Source organism: Lepidochelys olivacea, assembly GCF_965140295.1.
Source record: "Lepidochelys olivacea isolate rLepOli2 genome assembly, chromosome: 10".
Classification (NCBI taxonomy): domain Eukaryota; kingdom Metazoa; phylum Chordata; order Testudines; family Cheloniidae; genus Lepidochelys; species Lepidochelys olivacea.
The window spans coordinates 70,147-94,207 of record NC_140420.1 but is presented as its reverse complement, the minus strand read 5'-3'; the positions used below and the strand labels follow the sequence as shown (position 1 = coordinate 94,207).

At 44.3% G+C, this 24,061-nt stretch overlaps 1 protein-coding gene across 4 annotated transcripts in view; it reads left to right on the top strand.

Moving 5' to 3' along the window:
• The window catches only part of UNKL (unk like zinc finger), a 142,354-nt gene that overhangs the window by 73,237 nt on the left and 45,056 nt on the right, over positions 1-24,061 (top strand). For 3 of the 4 annotated variants that reach the window (XM_084641270.1, XM_084641269.1, XM_084641272.1), the window contains 2 exons: positions 8,353-8,541; positions 11,847-11,909. In XM_084641270.1, the coding sequence (XP_084497396.1) occupies positions 8,353-8,541; positions 11,847-11,909 (252 nt within the window). The remainder of the gene's footprint in view (positions 1-8,352; positions 8,542-11,846; positions 11,910-24,061) is intronic. The other variant, XM_084641271.1, reaches the window with a different exon arrangement.

The window sequence follows — 24,061 nt, the reverse complement described above, 5'->3', positions numbered from 1 at the left end:
AGGCCAGGGGGTAGGGATAAGGAATTAATAATTATTTGTTGGTATATGACACCCTCATACTGGCTCAACTGCCCTATCTCGTGAGTTTGTGAATGGCAGGTCCACCGACAGCAATTCCGGGCGCCAAGGCCATTCCTGGGGGGTGTAGGGCCTGGGGTGGAAATGATGAATCCGTCATTTCTGGGACCAACCACGCTGGCCATTCGTGCCGGCCCACTGGGCCCCCCAAAGCACGGGGCTCGGAGCGATCACATGCTCCTGGGAGCCCTGCAACCCATCCCTGGCCCTTGTAAATCACCCAGGCCTCTTGGCAATTGCCCCCTTCGGCAGGCCTGGTGAATGGAGGTGGGGTTAGCTGCAGATCCACCATTTCCACTTACTCATCACTCTCCTGCTCTGTTGTGAGGAAGGATAGGGAAGAAGATAAGCCAACACACAATTCATGCTTATTCCTACATGCCTAGACACTTGTCTGGAAAACCTTTGCAGGTGCAGTTTTTGTGCCTGTGTACATTCTGCTGCTGGAATACTGTGTCCTGTTCTGGTGTCCACAGTTCAAGAAGGATGTTGATAAATTGGAGACGGTTCAGAAAAGAGTCATGAGAATTATTAATGTTTTTTGAAAAACATAACTTACAGTGAAAGACTCCAAGAGCTCAATCTATTTCATTTATCAAATAAAAGATTATGGGGTATTTTGATCAGTCTGTAAGTATGTACATGGGGAACAGAAATTTGATAATGGGCCTTTCAGACTTCCAGACAAAGATATGACAAGATCCAGTGATTGACAGTTAAAGCTAGACAAATTCAGGCTAGAAATAAGGCATACATTTTTAACGAAGAGGGTAATTAATTATTGGAAGAATTTAACAAGGGTGTGGTAGAATCTTTATCACTGGAATTTTTTTAAATCAAGATTGGGTGTTTTTTTCTAGAAGATATGCTCTAGTTTAATCATAGCTATTGGACTTGAAGCACAAATTAATTCAGAGGAGTTCTGTGGCATGTATTATGTAGGAGGTCAGCCTAGATGACCCCAAAGGTCCATTCTGGCCTTAAAATCTATGAATGTATATAGTGCAAGTCACAGTCTAGGCCATTAACTGTGAAGTGCTTTGGAATGATATGAGATGTAAAGTACCATTTTAAATTGAAAACAAATTAGGCAAATATTTATATTCTATTCTGCAACATATGAGATGTATTTAAAATAGAGCCATAAAATTAAAACTTCCTTAGGTAAAATTTCTTCAAGGAAGAAATTAGGCTGGTATGTTCATGAGCCACCCTAGCTTGAGAAAATGGCTTGTAAGACAGAGCGCCAGTAACACTATTGACAAAATTTTTATTCTAAAACTAGAAGAACATGTTCAGACTGATTAAATATTTAATACAGTTCTAAGTCAAAATTGCCAAGTTTTAATCAAGTTTTAATCTCAGTCACTTACTGGACTTAGTCTAGTTCAGGGTTTCTCAAACTTCATTGCACCATGACCCCCTTCTGACAACAAAAATTACTACATGACTATGGGAAGGGGGATTGAAGATGGCAGCAGGGCTGAAGCCTGATACCTGTTGCCCGGGGGCAAAGCCAAAGCCTGAGCCCCGCTGCCCAGAAGGGGGGCCAAAGCCGAAGCTTGAGGGCTGCAGCCCTGGGTGGGAGATGGTGGTGGCTGTAACCAGAACCCCGCTGCCCATGGGTGAAGCCAAAGCCTGAGCCCTGCCACCCAGGACTGAAGACTTTGGGCTTCAGCTTCAGCCCTGGGCGATGGGGCTCAGACTTTGGCTTCAGCTCCAGGCTCCAGCAAGTCTAACACAGGGATAGGGTGGAGAAACAGAGAAATCTGTTGCATTTCTGGTTTTATTCTATCATTGTTGAGGTGGGTAGAAGTTTCCTGACTTTCTGCTGCAGTCATATCAGTTAGATAACACAGAGCTACTTCTGCATGCATGGTGGGAAGGAAGACAGGAGACTAGAAAACAAATGGAAGAAAATGCTGCCCATAGTAGTGTTGTTTGGTAATAAGCAGATTTAGGTTTTTGTTCTTGATTTTACTCATCCTTTAAAAATATTTTATCCTTATATACTATTTATGTAACTATGGCTAGGTATGAGAGCACATAGTATAGTATTAAGCAAGTAGTGCGACAACAGTGGTGGGTGAAGAATAGCTAAACAAAATGAGTGACTTTGGAGGAGAGCATGTAATCAGAGAGAGGCTGTTGTAGGTCCAAGGGGTATTTTTAAATAGGATTTAGTGTTATGTTTGGGAGAAAGAAATAAAGATAATTCAGAAGTGAGATGAACCAAGTTAAATGTCAGGTGCAAGAGGGAGAATAAGAGGCGAGGAGAGCAGGGATAGGAATGGAGTTGTATGAAGTCCTGCAGGAAAAAAAACATGATTTCATTCAGGTAACTGATTATGCAAGACAGTTCAAATACTAATTCATTCTAAGAACATTATAGTATCACACTAACAGTACAGCAACTGTCCTGGAGGTGGTAGTTCTGTTCTAAACTCCTATTTTCAGTCATTTGAAACTGTCTAAAAACATCTATTTTGGGGTGAAACTTATTTTGGTTGTGGATTATTTTATATGGAAAGTTTGAAGAAAATGTATTACTTTGTTTTACGAGTTATTAGAATATGACAAGATGTCTTCTAGACATCGAGAACTTTAATTGTATGCTTTTTGGTGCACAAATACATACGGTTAAAATATTTTGGTTTAAATCTTCACACTTTGTGTATGGTGGAATGACAGTTGTGTGCTTTGATCCTATTTGAAGGAATTTTGATTTTGCAATTACAAAGTTTTGCACATTTTTCAGATCCGTTGGCCATGGGCAGCACACCACTTTACTTAGTGATTTAAAATGAAGTTCTCCTCAGAAAAGTGACTTTTTGTTAAAGAAAAAAGCCTCTCAGTGTTCTGTGCTTATCTCAGTTATGCTTCATATCTATTTTGCTCAGTTTACAAGTGTAACTCTTCTGCCCGTCAGAGTTGGCAGCAACAAGGGCCAGGTTCAATATCTAGGGGATCCATTCCAATAACACAATGCAAACTGGCTCGAGCCCCCACCCAGTGACCTGGGACAAATATATACCAGCCCCGCTGGGCGCCTCCAAGAGGCAATACTTCCCCTCTCACAAGCACATAGTCTGAGTGTAGCAAAAGCCTTTTAATAACAGAGAGAAACAATGTGGCATTATGTTGGGGAAACACCACCAACAGGATTCATAACACAACCCATGAGCAAAAAAAAAAACCCACCCCAAGCAAATTGGGGCATGCCCTTTTCCCTTTGGTTCTTGAGTCCAGCAACCCCAAATCACCCAAAGTCCCAAAAGTCCAATGCCCCAAAAGTCTCTGTCCCTGGTCAGGGCAGCCCCAGAGTTTGAAAGTTTATCTGCGGAGCTTTACCTCCCAACCTGGGTGCAAATGGGACGGGGGTAAGAGGCACCTTACATGATCTGAAGCTGACCGCTCCATAGCTCCATAGCAGCGCTCCGCTCCGCCAGCCGCCCCACGAACTCCTTCACTCAGCTGCTCTCTGCTCTGCCAGCCGCCCCACGAACTCCTTCGCTCAGCTGCTCTCCGCTCTGCCAGCCGCCCCACGAACTCCTTCACTCAGCTGCTCTCCGCTCTGCCAGCCGCCCCACGAACTCCTTCGCTCAGCTGCTCTCCGCTCTGCCAGCTGCCCCACGAACTCCTTCACTCAGCTCCATGGCCCACAAGCAGCTCCTGCCATCCACAAACTGCTCCGCGTCGAACTGCTTCACCAGCCAGTCCACAAGGCACTCCAGCTGTCCCGCAAACTGCTCCACAATATATCTTCAGGCTCCCCCACTACTTAACACAACGCTCAGTGATTTCAGCTCTTAGGTGAATTCAGCTTGTAGTAGGGGAGCCCCAGTGCCGGTGCACTGTCAGCCCAAAATGGGTGCTTTATTGTCAACCTGAATTTGTCTAGCTTCAGCTTCCAGCCATTGTCTCTTGTTATACCTTTGTCTGCTTGATAAAACAGCCCTCTATCAGAATTTTCCCCCCTGTATATAGGTACTTTTGAGATTATAATTAAGGCTGTTTTAGTCACAGGTATTTTTAGTAAAAGTCATGGACAGGACACAGGCAGTAAACAAAAATTCACAGCTTGTGACCTTTCCATGACTTTTTACTATATGCCCCCGACTAAAACTTGGGGGCGGGGGAGGCGGCTCGTGGGTGCGCCTCGGGTGCTCAGACGGGGGGCGCACCCCGGCTCCTGGCAAGCGGCAACCTCCAGCTCCTAGCTCTATGTGCTGTCTCCACTCTGCCCCAAGCCCTGGTTCTGCAGCTCCCATTGGCTGGTAACTGCGGAGGCAGCAGTTGGAGCTAGGAGCTGAGGGAGGGAAGTTCCTGTCACCCTTCCGGGGAGCCCCCCCAGGTAAGCACCGCCCTGCACCCCAATCCCCAGCCCTGAGCCCCCCTCACCCAAACTCTTGCCATGGGGGGGACCCAAGACTGGCCCAGCAGCAGAGGGTGTGACTGGCCCAGGGGCTGCCCGAGCTGCTCAGGAGGCTCCTGGGCCAGCCCCACGGGCCTCTGTAAAAATCACAGAAAGTCACAAAATCCATGACTTCTGTGATCTTCGTGACAAACACAGAGCCTTAATTATAATCAAGTTACCCTCAGTTGTTTTTACAGTCTTTTAAGGTTGGACTGAATACTGTACCACACATTTATAAACTACAGAACTACTTGAGAACAGCCCACTTCTTTTCCTGAGACAGTCATCCTTAATTTTTCCAATTTCTCACTTACTGTTATACAAAAATGTTAACATGTTAAAGCTCAAGGATATAACAAATGTAAACAATACTGTCTTTGTACAAGGGCAGCCTTAGAAAAGAAACTTTTTGGGGTTACAAGAAGTGGCATCTGAAGGAATAATGATTGGATGCTGTAACATTAACATCATAGCCAGATCATGACATCGTTACTTATTGATTTCAATAGGAGTTTTGCCTGAATAAATCTTGAATAAGGATTTCATGATTTTGCCTGTGGTGATTGATGGTGGTGGTTGTGGTTGTTCAGAATTTATATAGCACCATATGTTCACATGGTGCTTTACAAAGAAGTTAAACAAACAAACACATTGGGACTAATGAGGTTTTCCCTCAAAATACTTGGTTTGCAGGGGATTACAGAAGGCCAGATCCATTTATGCAGACTCCTCTTGTAGCTCTGTGGCTTCCTAGTTCCCCCTTAGGTACATGGGCATTAGCGATATCATGGAGCTGAGTTGCCAGAGCTTCCTTTGCTGGTGTGTGCTCTAAAATTTCAGTGAAAAGGTGGACTCACAGCTGGGAAGGGGCAGAGGGGCAGCAAAAAAATTATTGCAGACGCAAAGCTACATTAGCTTTTGAGCAGGTTAATGACAAGGCTGAGGTGTGGTCATCCTTACCTCCTATTCTTACTCTGTGCATGGATTCCTAGACCCTGTGGAGATTCTCTGCAGGGTCATATGTGGGTGGGGGAACAGGGCAGCGCCACATATAGCATTCTCTCACCTTCTCTGACACAGAAAGGTGACAGTCTGTACATGGAGTCTTCCCATGTTTTTTTACAACACTATATCCCTTGGTATCATTTTCATCTTCCCTTGTGTTCTCAGCTCCCTCTCAAGTTAGTACTTGCAGTAGATTTCATTAACATGCTCTTTATTCATCATCTTTCTGGTCCTTACTGAAGATGTCAAATAAGACTGGTGCTTACGGCAGTTCTCCCAGTGCCTGGTGGACTGCTGCCCCTCAGGTTGTGATATATCACTGTTTATTTTTACCATTTGTTTGCAATTCTTCAGCCAGTTTTCAGTCCACATTAAATTTTTTTATCCCTCAATTTTAATTAATTTTTCAAATAAGATACTCTATCAAAAGCTACGTTTACCATTTTTATTTTCCTCCAGTAGCTTTTGTAAATATATCCCACAAAAAGCTGTCATGTATGTTTGGCATGATTTGTTGTTTATAAGGGAGCTATACACAAGAATAGTTATTAAATAGTACATAAGACCAACGCATCTTTCATGTCTGGATAACTTTACCATCATCACTTTCATGTCTTCCATCACTTGCATAGACTTTATTAAATATTTATCTTAATGTTTTCAAAATATTAAAGAGGAGGAGAGTGTGTCCCTGCTCCAGTGTGTAGTGTGTTTTACCTAAACCATCATGCTAATTTGTTAGTGCACGTGTATAAAAAGTAATGTCCATTAGCCAAAATAAAATAGAATTGGATTCATGCTACTTTTTTGCCTTTACTTTGTTATAAAAGTAATGTTGTTGACTGAATAGTCAGTTTCTTAAGAGTCCATGTGTTTTGGTAAGATTAAAAATAAAGCATTGCTACAGTTATGGTTGAGGGTACACTTCCATTTGAAACCCTTGTTTTAAGGAGTTTTTAACTTTCTAGAAAAATTACCATTAGGAATTAAATGTCTTGTACTTGTTCTTATGCTAATAGTAAAATTTTTGTGATAGTTTATTTAAATTTCATGAGGTTGTTTTCCAACTTTCCTGAGTACTGAAAATAGGCATTGATTAATTTGACAAATTACATATCCTTTTTTTGCAGTGAGCTATTTCAAGCAATGTCATTTTAAGAATTCAGACTTGGCATACGTCTTCCTCAACAAGGAATGTTTACTATGTGTCTTCTTTTTTTTTTTTTTTTTAAACAAGCAAGTAGATGGGAAAATAGTCGTGAAGGAGTAGACATCTGTATATTGCAAGACGATAATGTCCTTTTTTTTTTTTTTTTTTGGAAACAAATATGCACTCAATTATCCCTCTGAGACTGTTTTTCTATACATATTCAAAGAACCACATAGGACCAAATTCAACCCTAGTGTAAGCAAACACAATTCTGTTGAAGTCAGTGGAGTCTCAGTAGGATTGAGTTTGCTCCTACTATATGAGTTTTGAGTTACTGTTTAAAGAAATACAGTTAGGTATGATAGTATTTGTAACATTGACTTCAGTGGGAGTTGTATCTGCATATGACAGGGCTGAAATTGGTTCATAGTCTCATCTGTTCATTTTCCAGATAGAGAAATGTCTGGGCTGAATTTTTCACCAAAAAAGGCAGAATTGTAGGGCCAGAACTTCAGCTAGATCATTGATTTTAATTGAGTCTTTTGATTTTCACCAGTGGAGGCTTTGGTCTATGTCAGGGGTGGGTAGCCTACGGCCTACAGGCTACATCCGGCCCATCAGACCTTTTAATCCGGCCCTCGAGCTCCCACTGGGGAGCAGAATCAGGGGCTTGCCCCACTCCGCCTGCCCGGTGCTCCCCAGTCCCTGACTCACAACTCCTTAAGCACCATCTTCCTGCACGCAGAGCCACACTGCGCAGGCATGACCAACACTGCTTACCCAGACTTTAGCCCGCTGTTTCCGGGATTGGAACCCTGCCCCAACATGGCACTGAGCCCAATCCCCGAAGTGCCAGCCTCCTTGCATCAGCCTCCGCCCAAACTAGCCAATAATCAAGCCCAGCAGCATCCCAGGATACCACCCTCCAGACTCTCGAAACTGCCCAGGGACCTCACTTGTCCCAGCTAGCGGACCTGGTACGGCCCCCTTGGTATCCCTGCCGGCAGGGCCCCTAGGAGTCCCCAGTAGTGCCCCTGTAGAGCACTGCCCCCCGCAACTCACCCCATGATTACCCCTGCCCCTACTTCAGTAACATCCCTTATAGAGCCCCCCCCTTTGCATATCTCTGAATTGTTAATTTCCTGAGCATTCATAGCCTACCATGCAATTTCCATACCCAGATATGGCTCTCAGACCAAAAAGTTTGCCCACCCCTGGTCTATAAGAATGTGAGAACTGCCATATTGGGTCAGACTTGGGGGTAGTACGCAAAACAGGACAATTTTGGAGAGTTCCAATCCTATCTTCTCCTCCTGGCTTCTGGCAGTCAGAGGTTTAGCATCACCCCAAACATGGTATTGTATTCCTGACCATCTTGGTTGATAGCCATGGATGGACCTAGCCTCCATGAACTTGTCTAGTTCTTTATTCACCTCAGTTATACTCTGGCCATCACACCATTCTGTGGCAATGAGTTCCACAGGTTAATTGTGCATAGTGTGAATGTTTGCCTTTGGAACCGTTACTTTGAATTTTCCAACTTTGAAAAATAATGTTGCATTAACATAGGTTTTGCCATTTAAACACGCATATGCATGTGTGTATGTATTTGTATAAGAGGGTATATGGTTATTTAAGTAACCATTTAAAAATGGAATAGAGTAGAGCATATTGGACAGATCCTATTTTCTCTCTCCTACAGATTTCCTGTGCCTCAAGTCCAACAGTAATGTCAAGCTCTGGTAGCTGTAGCTCATTATCGCCTATTGGACCCCTTTGTAGGCAAAGATCATTAACAAATGGTGCTTTGTGTTCCGAGTGTAGCACATCAGGTGTTTCTTCACCAAATTCTAGCTACCCAAAAGCACCAGGTTTTGAACGAGAGGATCAGGTATGTAAATACTAGAAATACAAATAAAATCTTGAGATAGATAAAATTAGAGTCTGCAGAAAACCTTTCTTGTATTTCCCTCAACTCTTTAAAATGCATTTTGATTTCTTAACACCCCACCCACCCACCCCCGGCGCTTTGAGATGGCATTTTTGCTAACACATGCTTTAGAACTTAGCAGCTTGTCTTGTAAAAGCATTAAAATGTTTAAAGAGTACAGTTCCAAATGTAAGAGCGGAAATATTTTCCAAACCCATTTTATCTTTAAAACAGACCTAAATATATTCTTCAGATATATTCAGTTTAAGTTGTTTTTGTTTTTTTAATTTATTCTAGATTTTAGAATTTTTGGAATTTTTCCATTTATGAAGTCCTCAGTTGGTTAAAAAGTTAACACGCAAATGTGTTAGATGCAGTTAAAGCACATGTTTTATGTAGATGTTTATCGTTCGCTCAATGTAGTATCTGATTTGTTACACCATTAGATTAATGCACAAGTTGCCTTATAGGCTTTAAAGCATTCAGTTTTGGGTTTTTACTTAATTGAGAACTTCCTACCAACCTATCAAGGACTCACATTTGACTACAAAATATTACTCATTGGAGGCTTGATCCTGCTTCTATTAAAATCAATGGAAAGACACTCATTGACTTCAGCAGAAATTAGATCTGCTCTACTATACATAGGTTTCAGAGTAGCAGCCGTGTTAGTCTGTATTCGTAAAAAGAAAAGGAGTACTTGTGGCACCTTAGAGACTAACAAATTTATTTGAGCATAGGCTCCAGTGAGCTGTAGCTCACGAAAGCTTATGCTCAAATAAATTTGTTAGTTTCTAAGGTGCCACAAGTACTCCTTTTCTTTCTACTATACATAGTCATAGAGTTCAAAGCCAGAAGGGATCACCAGATCATCCAGTCTGACCTCCACCAACACCACCGAGATGCTAAACCCAACAATCAAAATTATATCAAACTATTATAGCCCCCAGGAGACTAAATAATTATGTGCCACAGGCAGAGAATAGGAGGGACTGAGGTGCACCAGTGCTTGAGGCTCCCATAATGGTAGGGAAAAGATTGATATATACCTAGATAATTCCGGCAAGTGATCTGTACCCACAGGCTCTAGAGGAAGGCGAAAAACCCCCATAGTCACTGCCAGTTTGACATGAGGGGAAATTCCTTCCCAACCCCACATACAGTGATCAATTATAACCTGAGATGAGAGCAAGAGCTAGCCAGCTAAGCACCTGGGAGAGAGAATGTTTGGTGTTGCCTCAGAGCCCCAGCCCTCCCTGTGTGATGTCCCGTCTTCAACTATAGCCATCCCTGATGCTTCAACTGAAGATTTTTTTAAAAATGTGAGGGGAAGAAGGGGAGCAGAAATCCCTTCCTAACTCTCCAGGTGGTTGGCTGAAACCCTGAAGCATGAGCTTTTTAGGAACATAAGATGTAAACTGGAAGTGAGCCCCAGGGCTGTTGAGTACTGCCTCCTACCAACACATTCTACCATCAAAGTACACATTGTTGCTCAGTGCACAACCTTGACCTAAGTGATTTGCAATGTAAGTATCCAGCAGGCCAACTTATTTAAAACAAATGAAGTTTTACTTAGGAAAAAGATGCTTTGTTTCTTACATGAAACATTGTCAGGAATGGAACAGGTTAACAGTGGAAAAACTCATAACAAAGGAAATGTCATTGTTGATAGAAGGTTATTCAGCTGTAGAGCTGTCATTTATCAAATACACATAAGAAACCCACTCTCCAGCAACGAAACCCATTTGATTATATGTTAAGCTTGTTCAGATATGTGATGTCTACCATGGGTTTCTGCATAGTCTTTGTTACTTTGAAATAACAAACAGGGTTAGCATTCCTTCTCCTTTCCCTCACCACCTCTTGACCTTCAATCCTGGATTAGCTCTGTGATTCACCAAAAAAGCCATTTGCTCAACTTTGTGTTTACTAAACAATGCTCCATCAGTTCTGTTGATTTCTGAGTTCTTTCTGATCACCACCTCATCTCCTACATCAGCCATCTATCTCTATTCTCCATTGCTCTGCTTTGCCTTTCTATCACTTTCAATACATTAGAATTTACAGAATGGGGAACTCTGTCCTGGGAAGCGGTGACCGTGAAAAAGATATGGGGGTATTGATGGATAATCAGCTGAATGTGAGCTCTAAATATGACACTGTGGCCAAAGGAGCTAATGCAATCCTGGGATGCATAAACAGGGGAATCTCGAGTAGGAATAGGGAGGTTATTTTACCTCTGTATTTGGCACTGGTGAGACCACTTCTGGGATATAGTGTCCCATTTTGGTGCTCACAATTCAAGAAGGATGCTATAAATTAGAGAAGATTCAGAGAAAGCCATGAGAATGATAAAGGATTAGAAAACATATTTTACAGTGATAGACTCAGAGTTCAATCTATTTAGCTTAACAAAGAGAAGGTTAAGGGGCAACTTGATTTCAATCTGTAAATATCTACCTAGGGTGCAAATATTTAACAATAGTCTCTTCAGACTAGCAGAGAAAGCTATAACACAATTTAATGACTGGAAGTTGAAGCTATACAAATTCAGACAGGAAGTAATACATTGTTAAATCTGAGAGTAATTAAACTCTGGAACAGTTTACCAAGGATTGTTGTGGATTCTCCATCACTGACCATTTTTAATTCAATATTGGACGTTTTTCTAAAAGTGATGCTCTAGGAATTATTTTGGGGAAATTATGGCCTGTGTTACACAGGAGGTCATACTAGATGGCCACATTGGTTCCTTCTGGCCTTGGAATCTACAACTTTGACCTTGCCTGTTCAATTCCTCCCCACTCTTCCACTGACTTGAATCCTTTTGCCACTCTTCCCCACAGCATTCTATCCTTGTAGCCTCAGCCTGCCCAAGTCTCCAGTTCCTTAACACCTGCTGCTGGCCTGCTTAACTCCTCTGGAAGAAGCCCATGACAACATGGACTTCTATGTGGCTATGGGATTTCTTTGATGTTGTTTTTGCTTCCTGTGGTATTCAGTCAAGCTGGAGGCCAGAAAGCAGGTGGCAGAATCTGTTTGACAGATGAAATTTCACATGCTCTCTCCCAGTGTTAGGAACAGCTAAGGCAGGGACCATATCCAAGACAGCTAGGGCTTAACTCTCTCTATAGGATTGAAATGGCAGAGTTGTGATCAGATTGTTCCAGATAGTAGGACATAGCTGCTGCTGGCCCTGCACTAAGTATTTATATTAATATCCATTCATTAAGCTGATATTTGACTGAGGTTTTTCTTTTTTCCAGGTGAAACAGAAAAGCCTGCCAGCAGACAATTATCAGAAAATAAGTGAACAAGACAATAAGCAGGTATGGTCAGTGAAAGAGCATTATATATATGTCCTTTGTTGTTAATTACTTACCTAGCACCAAACATGTGTCTGGAATTAGTACAGTCTAAAAAGAGCACAATAGATGGAGGACACTGTGGGGAGTGTTGGAAGAGGAGGAGGAAAACTGAAGCAATGTGATCAATAATATGTGTCTGGAAGGTTACACAGGTTTTGGTTTGGTTGTTTTGTCTTTTAAACTGATGGGACTGTGTAATTTTATGAGACTTCTTGGGGAAGTAGGATCTGAGAGCGGGAGACATGGAATGAATGAGAAGTTTGGGCTGAACATAGAAGTTGTTGTGGGATCAAAAGGAGAGAAGGGCAGATAAATAGGGAGAGGCAACTAGGTTATTGAGGACCTTGGAGGTAGTAAGGAGAAAACCCATGATTTGTTTTGGGTTATGATCTAGAGCCAGTGAAGGGATTTTTAGAGGGTTATATGGTCATTGCTTGTGTAAGGAAGAGGATTTTCACAACAGAGTTTTGGATTAATTGAATTTTGGAATGGATAAGTAGTCTTGGCACAAAGACAGGATCTGGACAAGAGCCTTGGTGATAAGGGGGAGAGGGCAGATTTTGGAGTTATTGTGGATCTAAAACCAGCTGGAATTAGAGATCGTACTACATCTATATGAGAGTTGAAAATTCAGCCAACTTTCACACCTGTGGAACTAGAAGACGGATGGAGTCATTGACAGTCATGGAGATAGGAGAGTGTGGAGGGAGGATTTAGAAGGGAAGAAGAGGTGGTTACTTCTGAGCAATCTGAATTTCTGCTAGCAGTGGGGGCATCCAGGTGAAGATGTGAGACCATATCAAGGGGAGAGCTCAGGTGGAAAAATTGATAAGGGTCTGTGACAGGGTCAGGCCAGATGGCTACAGGAGAGTGATAAAGATAGATATATTAGCCCCAGATTAAGCAGGTCCCTTTTCCCTGAGTAAGCTAATGGGCTGTTCCAGAACAATCAGGAAGTTGCTGGAACCAATTAAGGCTGGCTAGTTAGGACTCCTGGCACCAATTAAGAAGCTCCCAGAATCAATTAGGACAGGCAGACTAATCAGGGCACCTGGTTTTTAAAAAGGACCTCACTTCAGTTAGTGAGGTGTGTGTGAAGAGCTGGGAGCAAGAGATGTGCAAGAAGCTGAGAGTGAGAAGGTGTACTGAAGAGTACAAGTGTTATCAGACATCAGGAGGAAGGTCCTGTGGTGAGGATAAAGAAGGAGTTGGGAGAAGGCCATGGGGAAGTAGCCCAGGGAGTTGTAGCTGTCACACAGTTGTTACAGGAGACACTGTAGACAGCTGCAATCCACAGGGCCCTGGGCTGGAACCCGGAGTAGAGGGAGGGCCTGGGTTCCCCCCATCCCCTTCAACTCTCTATTTGATACAAGAGGAGGTGACCTGGACTGTGGGTCCCACCAGAGGGGAAGGTCCCTGTCCTATTCCCCAACCCACTAGGTGGGTCAGCAGAGACTGCGGGGATTGTTCTCCTTCCTTTCCCCATGCTGGCCAGTGATGAGGTTAGCTGAGTGAACGGCAGGTTTGAGCCACCAGCAAAAGTGGCCAAACTGAGGGCTGTTGTGAATCTCTGAGATGAGCAAATCTGCCAATAAGCGCAGGACCCAGCAAGGTAGAAGAGGAACTTTGTCACAGGGTCCTAAGAACAGAAGAAAATAAGGACAAATGTCTGGAGAACAGCAGCTGAGAGAAGGAGGGGCCACTTAAACATACATTGAAGGAGGGGTCATGAAGTGGTAGAAGATTTAGAAAGGTACGTAGTCTAAAGCCAAGGCAGGAGAAGGGAGTCATTAGTTATGTCAATGGCCATGTAAAGGTCAAGAAGGATGAGAACAGAAAAGAAGCTTTGAGGACTGCACCTGGTTACCTTGGCAAAAGTGTTTAAATGAGGGGGAGAGGGAGCCACATTGTATGGGATCAAGACGAGAGTGGACAGATGTTTAAGCTTTAAGAGAAGACAGTGCACTCAAGGAGATAGGAGAGAAAGAGAAGACGATGAGGTTGGTAGTTGGAGAGGCAGGTGGGGTCAAAGCTGGAGGCTGGAGGGAACAAAGTTTGCTTAATGTAGTTGGGAACGTGCAAGAGAGTGAATGGAAGGATTAGGGAGAGATAAGGAGACAGGATGGGTTGGCAACAAGAAAGGAGATTGAGCTGGAGACTAGAAGAGGGTAACACTTCAAACTCAGACAGAGCTGAAGGGGAAAAGAAAGGCACATGGTAGGAAACTAAGGCAAGACCGTTCTAGTTTTCTCTATGCATTAATGTGTGAGACCTTAAGCAGCAATGGGCGGAATGTGAGGAAGGGGCTGTGAGGAAAGGGTCCAAAGTGGAGAAGTGCCTATGATTGTAAGAGTGAGGACTTCACCAGGGAGGAAGAAGTAAATTTTCTTGGCAAAGAATATGTGCTGATTGAGGAGAGGAACAAACCTGCATTGTCTCCAGATTTTCTCCAGAGATATTCAGCAGTGTGGGAATGGAGAAACCAGTTTGGAAGAGTGAGCTAAGGCTGCGGGTCAGAAAGGGGGGCAGAAGACTCAATTGTGGATGAAAGTATATAGTTGTTGGAGACCCTGAATTCAGCTGAGCAGTGTGTTTGAAATATCCTCCTGTGTGTGTGAGGTGGCTTTCAAGTGTGTTTTATAGTCATATTTTCTACACATCTATAGTTTAGAATGCTTGGCAGTTAGGTTAACTCTGATCATGGCTCAATTACAGTTTTCCTCATGAGACATCTTTACATGGTTGGCACTAATTTTAATATTTTATCTTGATTGATGTTTGCAATGTACAATAGCTATAAACACAATTATACAATATGTGATACAGTAGGGCCAGAGGTCAACAGGAGAGTGATTGATGGGAGGTATATAAGCCCCAGGATGATCAGAGCCTTATTCCCTGTGGACTAAGGAGAGGTTACTGCAGGCTAATTAGAGCACCTGGAGCCAATTAAGGCCCTACCTGAGACCTAATAAAAACCCCTGCTTCAGTCAGACAAGAGAGAGGAAGGAGAGCTGACCTGTAGTTTGGAGGCGTAGTGGTGTTGACCAGAGAATCAGAGTACCAGGGGAAGGGAGACCTTGCCCAGGCATGGAAGAGGGACTCCCCCAGTACAGAAGACAGAGAGAAACCCTGCCCCAGGAGTAAGAAGCCTGTGAAGCTGAAGGGGCTGGAACAGGAGTAGGGGACGTATCTGGACCCCAACCTGGGTCCCTTCCCTGCTTCCCATCTCTCCCCCTCCAGGGTACTAGCAGAGCCCAAGAATAGGGGCAGGGGCAACACCCTGACGCACCACACCAAAAAAAAGCACGGGACCCACCACAATAGCATTGGCCATTTGCCACAAATATATATAGAAATAGCAATACTTAGCTCATTCTTAACATTCTTTCCTGTAAATTTTTTAAAAATTATTTAACCTCTTTGTAAATGCAACAGAATGTATGAAATACTATTGCATAAATAAGAATCTGCTGCAAATGAAAAAAATGATCTCATGCCCTCAATCTCTTGGATTTTACTTTTTGATCTGTTTTCTGTTCTGTTCAGGTATTTCCTAGGGTTGGGGAATTGAAGTTATGATTAGGGTTAGCCTTGTAGAGGGGGAAGAAAACAAGGAAATGCACAACTGTAGATGTGTGTCTGCAGGGGACAGTGAGCTCCCCATCTGTGTGTGTCAGAGAAGACAAGGAGAGAAGAAATGAGGAGCCACCCTGCCATGTATGTGTGTGTCTTGGAGTGATGGATGAGTAGCCATGTGCATGTGTACTTAGACGTTACTCCTCGGGGAATTCTGCACATGCACAGAATTTATGTCCCCATAGATTTCTTTGCTTCCCTGCAGAAAAATGACTTTCTGATGGGGAAGCAAAGGGAAGCTGCAAGAGCAGTCATGCACCCTTTCCCAGCAGAATGTTTTGGGTACCCATGGCAGCTGGCAGAGAGTTAAATCACTGTAGGGCAGGGGCGGGACTGGGGAAGACCTGGCTGGTTGCTCCTACTGTGTGCCGGGCTCAGCTGCTAGTCCTGGCTGGGCTGAGGAGGACAGGACTTCCTCTTCCCTTGCACGGCATCCGGGGCTGGGTCAGACCACCCCAGATTTCTCCCCCAGCTGCAGGAAGCTCTGCAAACACAACCCCTCGCCTTTTCCTGCACCCATCGCTTCTCAGTTGCAAGGGGAGGGATCACTACGGGGAGCTGCTCCCCAACCACTGTGCATCCAGACCCCCTCATATCCAGACCCTCCTGCCAAGCCTCACTCCCCCATGCGCCCAGAACCCTCCTGAGGAGCCCCTCTACCCCTGCACCTGGGCCACCCTGATGAGCCACTTGCACCTGGATCCCCACCCCACCGAGCCCCAACCAGCTGCTCCTGGATCACCACCCCACTGAGCTCCACTCCCCCAGCATCTGGATCCCCCACTGAGCCCCTCACACCCAGACCCCCTTGCCGAGCTCTATCATCCCACACGAACCCCCCCCGCTGAGCTTTGTCCGCCCCCCATACCCAGACACCTCCCCCCTCACTGAGCCTCAGCCACCTTTACTGTTGCATCCAAAAAACCCCAAGAAGCCCCTGTGCATCCAGATCCCCTCCGTACCTGGATCCCCCACTGAGCTGCCTGCAGCCAGATGGCCCCACACAGAACCCTCTCAACCCACACCTGGATCCCCCCCACACTAAGCCCCTCCATACTTGGATCCTGCTAGGCTGAGCCTGCTTGCCCACACCTGGTGCACCTGGCATGGAGAGGCAAGGCACTGGGGTGTTTCTGGGGCAGGCCCGGTCCTTGTGCTGTGTCAGGGCTGGGTGCAGCCTCACTGCTGAGTCCATGTCCCAGGGGGAGCTGCAGAGTGATCTCCCACCTCAGTGCAGCCAGTGGCCTGTGCTCCCTAATGCCATGCTGGTTCCTCCACATTTATTTGACAAATAAAAGTTGCAGAATTTTGCAGAATTTTGAAATACTGTGTGCAAAAATTTTACTTTTTTGGCACAGAATTTTTAATTTTTGGCGCAGAATGCTCTCAGGAGTAATGTGTGTGTGTGTGTGTGTACCAGGGTGGGGTAGGAGGAGAGTGAGGAATCCCCTATCTTCATGTGTGTTTGCGATTGGGGGAAACCTGCAAGGGTCCCCAGCTTCAGAGTGTGGTAGAGGGGCCGAGGAGGCAACCATATGTCTTGGAACTCTTAATTCTCCTTCGAGTGATTGCACATGTGCATTCCACTGTAGGGGTGTGCGTACACCCAGCACAGTTACTGGACATTTTTCCCTCAGTGGTACCCATTGGGATGTCTCAGGCACCTTCAGTTGCTGCAGTATCATGGTGACAGTATAAAGGGCCCAGCTGACCCCATGTCCCCTCAGTTCTTTCTTACCACCTGTGAATGTTGCTGGAACTGTTCTCTTATGGCAAGCTTTCTCAGTGGTCTTTCGTTTTTTTTATATTGTTTTTGGTTAGTAGTTGTACATCGTTAATTAGTTCTAGTCAGTTACTATAGTTTGTATATCTTTGTTAGCGGAGTTTCTTGTGTACCCCATGCTTCGGTCATCAGGCTTCAAGCCCTGTGCCTCCTGCAACAAAACTATGCCCTTCAGCGATGCGCAGTCTAGCTGCCTGAAGTGCTTGGGCGTGGCTCACATCCAGGGCTGCTGCCAGATGTGCAGGGACGTCAGAACCCTTACAAAGTGGGATTGGGAGGCCAGGTTGAAGTGTCTGCTTATGGAGGCAGCACTGAGACCTTCCTCCAAGCTGAGCACCTTGGCTGCAAGCACCTTGGTGTCAGTGAGGAGTGCTCCACTTGCTGTGCAGGAGTCTGGCACCATTTGCCATGCCCCTTGCTGAGGAAGAGGCACAAGAAGCAGCCAGCTGAGAGGGGATATTTCCCGACACCAAAGAAGGCCAGGCATGGGGAGCAGAGCAGAGTGCAACCCAACCCAACCCAAGCCACTCCTCTGCTTTGATATTGCAGCAGTCAGCACCATTGATTCTGGCCCTTATACAGGTACTGTTGAGTTCAGTACTGAATGGACTATCAGCGCCTGAGGGACAGCATGGTACCAGCGTTTGCGTGTCATCAGCACACAGGAGTTGGTGGTATCAGTGTCAATGTGCAGGAGGAAGCATTTGGCCCCCAGTTACTGTTTGGAACTGGGCACAGTGGTATTGTTTAAGGGGAAACCGACCATGCTGGCCCCAATGCAGGGTTCCTCGTTCTCCAGCACCAGTGGGAACCGCACCTCCTTGGTCACCAGACAGGTGACTTCAAGGAAGCACTGCAGACCTCAGCAGTTCTCCTGGTACTCTGGCCCTGCCAGCCCATCAAGACCCACAGAGGAAAAGAAGCAGGGGCTTTTGGCATAGACCATCCCCATCTACATATGTCTGCCTCACGCAGACACCCAGAAGGTTCCAAGCAGACCTTTTGATGGGATGCACAAGGATGTTGTACTAGTTCCCATGTTTCTGGATTCAGTTTCCCTTTTATTTGTGGATCACCTGTCCCACTTCATCAGTGTGTGGTCCGTATCACCCCAGAACGTTGCGCGCTGAACACAGTGGAAGTTAGATATACCCTTCAGTTCATTTCTATCCCTCCTTCCATTAATTTCTATCCCTCCTTCACACCCTGTCTCCCCGTCCCTCTTCAGAGACCCCTCTGGCAAGCAATTTCTAGCCCAGGAGGTTCAATCTTTCCTTCGGGTGGGATCCATGGAAGAGGTTCCACAGAATGTAAGGGGGAAGGGGTTATACTCCCGTTATTTCCTAAACCTGAAAGCCAAGGGTGGGCTCAGACCTATTCTAGACCTGCGCCAGCTCAACAACTACCTCAAGAAATTAAAATTCTGCAAGTCTCCTAGGCTTCCGTTATTTTTGCCCTGTATCCCAGGAACTGGGATGCCACCCTCGATTTAGGAGACGCCTACTTTCATATATCAATCTGCCAAGGCCACAAAAGGTTTCTCAGGTTCGTTGTGAACCACACGCACTACCAATTTGCAGTACTCCCATTCGGCTTGGCAACTTTGCAGGTGTTTACAAAACCATGGCGGTAGTGACTGCCTTCTCGAGGAGACTGGGGGTACAAGTCTACCTGTTTCTGGACAACTGGCTAGTCACAAGTCAGTCCAGGGCTCGGGTGAAGTCCAGCATCCACATCATCCAGTCAACATTCAAGGTCCTAGGCCTGCTAATACGTGTACAGAGATCTACCCTCACTCTGGACAAAGGATAGAGTTTATTGGAGTGGTACTGGACTCTGCAGGCCAGAGTAGGGTAACCAGATGTCCTGTGTTTATAGGGACAGTCCCATTTTTTGGGACTTTTTCTTATATAGGCTCCTATTACCCCTCACCCACATCCCTTTTTTTCACAGTTGCTAGCTGGTCACCCTAGGTCAGAGCCTTCCTCCCAGAAGGTCAGTTTCAAACAATCATGCCCCTGATAGTACACCTCAAGGACCTCCCAACCCGATTACAACAGCCTGAAATGGTCAGAGACTTTTGGGTCATATGGCCTCATGTATGTACATAGTGCAGCACACAAGACTGCATCTCAGACCCCTCGAGGCACGTCTGGCCTTGATGTACTCACCAAACTGCCACCGTCTGGTCTTGGTTCTTACAGTAGCTTCCCTGGTCCACACCTCCCTCAACTGGTGGCTAGATTCGCTTACTATTTGTGCGAGTGTCCCCTTTTCATGGTCCCAACCATCAATATCCCTGGCTCAGATGCATCAGCACTAGGCTGGGGAGCTCACCCGGGACCCTCAGAATTCAAGGTCTTTGATCTCCAGAAGAGCTCTTACTACACAGCAATTTCAGAGAGCTCAGGGCAGTTCACCTGGCCTGTCAGGTGTTCCTGCTTCCCATTACAGGCAAGAGCATGTTGGTTCTTACGGACAACACTGCAGACATATTCTATCTCAACAGGCAGAGAGGGGCTCGCTCTTCCCACCCTCTAAGAGGCAATTCAGCTGTGGGACTTCTGCATAGCCCACTCAGTCCACCTCAAGGCTTCTCACCTTGGGGGGGTACAGAATGAGCTAGCAGATAACCTCAGAAGGTCTTTCTTCTGTCATCCCAAGTGATCCCTTTGCCTGGAAATCGTGAGGAATATGTTTTCCAGCAGTGGGGTCTCTCCAGATAGACCTGTTTGCAACCTGGTACAACAGGAAGTCTCACTAGTTCTCCTCCCTGCAAGGTCCCAGCCTGGAATTGCTCATGGACGCCTTCCTACTCCAATGGATAGGTCACATGTACTACTCTTTCCTTCCTATCCTGCTTGTGTACAAGGTTCTACTAAAGATCAAACAGAACTGGGCTTGTGTCATTCTAATGTCCCTCTACATCGGAAATGGCCGGAAAGAAGGAACTGAGGGGATGTGGGGCTGGCTGTACGCTTTATACTGGCGCTATGAGCATGCAGCAACAGAGGGCACCGAGCTGCCCTGACAGGTACCACTGAGGGAAGAATTTCCAGCAGCTGTGCTCAGGGCATGCACATACCTACAGTGGAATGGACATGTGCAACATATCTCGAAGAACCATAGTTACAGAAAGGTTAGTAACATTTTTCTCTCGACAAGAACACAGTTAATTGCCTCTCTTGTGCCCATGAACTTCTGTGTCACCTCTCTCCATTGAGAGTTACTGGGCAGATGCCCTAAGAATTCTAGTCAGGCTGCTCTTTTCATTTCTGTTCTGTGTTTATTTTATTGCCATTTTACTACGGTCTGATGTGTAGCTCCAGTATGAGGATATCATTCTTTTTCAGTTGATTTTAAATGCATGAGGAGTGCAGAAAGCAGAAAAGCTGTGAGCAAGTGGTTAAAGAGGAAAGTAATATGTAGGGGTAGATTGTAGCCATCCTTGTGCAGGTTCGCAAGGGAATGAAGCCCCATCACTTGAGATATTTAAAAATAGGCTGGATAAAACAGTAGAAAATGTCCAAGAGGAAGCAAACCTGCCCAAGTACAGAGATGAACTAGATCAGTGGTTCTCAACCTTTTTTCATTTGTAGACCCCTAAAAAATTTCAAATGGTGGCCCGGACCCCTTTGGAAATCTTAGACATAGTCTGCGGATCCCCAGAGGTCTGCTGACCCAAGGTTGAGAACCACTGAACTAGATTTCGGAGTAACAGCCGTGTTAGTCTGTATTCGCAAAAAGAAAAGGAGTACTTGTGGCACCTTAGAGACTAACCAATTTATTTGAGCATAAGCTTTCGTGAGCTACAGCTCACTTTCACAAAAACTTATGCTCAGATAAATTGGTTAGTCTCTAAGGTGCCACAAGTACTCCTTTTCTTTTTACTGAACTAGATGGTACAGGAGCTCTTACAATTCTGGATTCTATGAAATCTTTACATTTAGAAATGATTGGAAACTTCATAGTGAAAGTCCATCTAGTGCGCTGCTCTATAGATTAATTCTTTTGGAGAATGTGCAGTGTAGTTTTCACAGTAAACCATAATACTAAGGACTTGTTGTCATGGGACATTACTGCACAGCAAGCTAGAGTATGAATCTACAGTGCACCAGTTTGGCACACAGTAAAGTCCTGTGTGGACACTGCTGCAGCACACTAAAAGTTCTGAGTGTGCTTTTGATGTACTGCTGTATGAAACTGGAATACATCAATGTACTATGGAACTTTTAGTGTGTGTAGCAATGTCCACATGGGATATTACAGGCAAACTAGTTTGCTGTGGATACACATCCTGTCTTGTTGTGCTGTGGAGTAACATCGCATGTAGACAAGCCCTGAGACAGTGTTCTGAAAGGTGTATAACGGGCTCCAGTGAAATTCCAGTTTTGATAGCTTAGCTTTTTAAAAATGTTTTGGATGTAGATGGGATCCCACTTTTGAAATTTTCTTTTCAGTGATGAACGTTCTCTTTTCTGTAATCATTTTATTTCAGTTGTTTGCTTTCTGTTAATTTATCAGTTAAATCAAAAATCCATTCTCTTAACTATAACTAGGGGAAAAGTTAATTCTCTTCCCAAACAAAACTACAGTAAAATACACTTTATCGAATTATCTATGCTATGTTTTCAACTGTGCTCCTCCCTGGAAATGTTTGTGCATTTTTGTGCCTGCCATTTAGTGCAAATTGATGCAGTCCAAAAAAAAAAGTGCACTTCTGGCATCTCTTGAAGAACAAGAGATAAATCCTCTTTGACAGAGGTGGCTTGCCATTACCCAGGGAGAGGGCAATGAACTTCCCCAAAGGCAAAGGAAATACCCGGCATCACTTCGCAGCTTGGTATACCATATAAAGTGTTCTCAGTATAAGCTGTCTCCCTCCTCTTCCCACCTCCATAAAGTTTTGCCAAGCACTTCTTAAATCAAGGTCCTGAGGTTAGATGAGATACAGAATAATCATGACTGTACTGTATATACATACACTACTCACTAATCTCCTAAAATCCTGTCTCAGGACAAGCTGGGCTCAGTGTGACATATGGGAAGGATTCTTTGCTGGTGGTCTCTTCATTGGTTATTGCAAAGTCCTGGTAAGGATTATAGAGGGGATATCCTTAAAAGATTATAGGAGTGTTTGCCCAGGGCACAGGATTAAACCTCAGAAAAGTGAGCAAATCTTCAGATGTCTCTCAACTTGCAAAGGAAGAATAAAAAGAGAGAGATTTATTATTTTTTACTATCTTTTATATACAGCAGAAAAAGAACACAACTTTTTATGACTCTCGTTTCTCTTCAGAGGACCTAGTGGATGGAGCACGAGACTGAGATTTGGGAGACCTTGGTTCTATTCCAGACTCTGCCACTAGCCTACTGGGTAACCCTGGACAGGTCATTTCACTTGTCTCTGTCTCAGTTTGCATATCTGTAAAATGGAGATAATCACACTGACCAGCTTTGGAAAGTGTTTTGAGATCTGTAGATGAAAAGCTCAATATAAGCACTAGTTAGCTAGCTAGTTATTATAAAACATAGCAAGACACATTGTCTGCCCCAACAAGCTTTAAATCTCAGACATAAAGACAGCAATTCAGGTAAGGAAAGGTATGGAGATAAAACTGGGGGGGGGGAAACAGGATAGGAAGGATTCCTGGAAGGAAGTGGGTTTTAAAGTATTTTAAGAAGTAGAGAGCATGTTTGATAGATAACAAGTAGTGGCATGAAAAAAGGTATGAAGCTGAGAGAAGGCGATAAAAAGAATAGCATGGAGAGAGGAGTGTAGGGAAGAAGAGGGGTAGGAGTGGGTGAGATCTATAGGAGTTTGAACTGAGTCAGGGGATTCAAGGATAATGGAGGAATTGATTGTTACACTTGAAGCAGGAATTACGGGGTGAAATTCTATGGCCTTTGTTATGCAGGAGCTCAGACCAGATGATCACAATGGCCCCTAATGGCCTTAAAGCCTATGACAATAACATTCATAGTGTCCAAAAGAAGGAAAAAGAAAAAAAAGTGGACAGAAACTAATAAGGATTAGAAACAGAGGCAACTCTGATTTAGTGACAAAATCCAGACTAGATAGCTAACTGTATTAATACAGCTGGCTTTCTTAGTGTCCCTGAAGGTGAACCTATGGTATAGCCTGGCTACAGAACCTCAGTTTGTTCTCCAGTTCCTCCACCACTCAGATGCCAGAGAGGTGCCACTCATTCCGCAGCAGTGGATTTCATATAAGAACCTAGATAAACAATAATTAGGGCCCTATCAAATTCACTGTCCATTTTGGTCAATTTCACTCTCATAGGATTTTAAAAATAGTAGGGCTGTCAGGCGATTAAAAAAATTAATCGTGATTAATCATGCAATTAATCACACTTTTAAACAATAATAGAATACCATTTCTTTAAATATTTTTGGGTGTTTTCGACATTTTCAAATATATTGATTTCAATTAGAACACAGAATACAAAGTGTACAGTGCTCACTTTATATTTATTTTTATTACAAATATTTGCACTGTAAAAAACAAAAGAAATAGTTTTTTTTCAGTTCACCTCATACTGTACTGTAGTGCAATCTCTTTATCATGAAAGTTGAACTTACAAATGTAGAATTATGTACAAAAAATAACTGCATTCAAAAATAAAACAATGTAAAACTTTAGAGATACAAGTCCACTCAGTCCTACTTC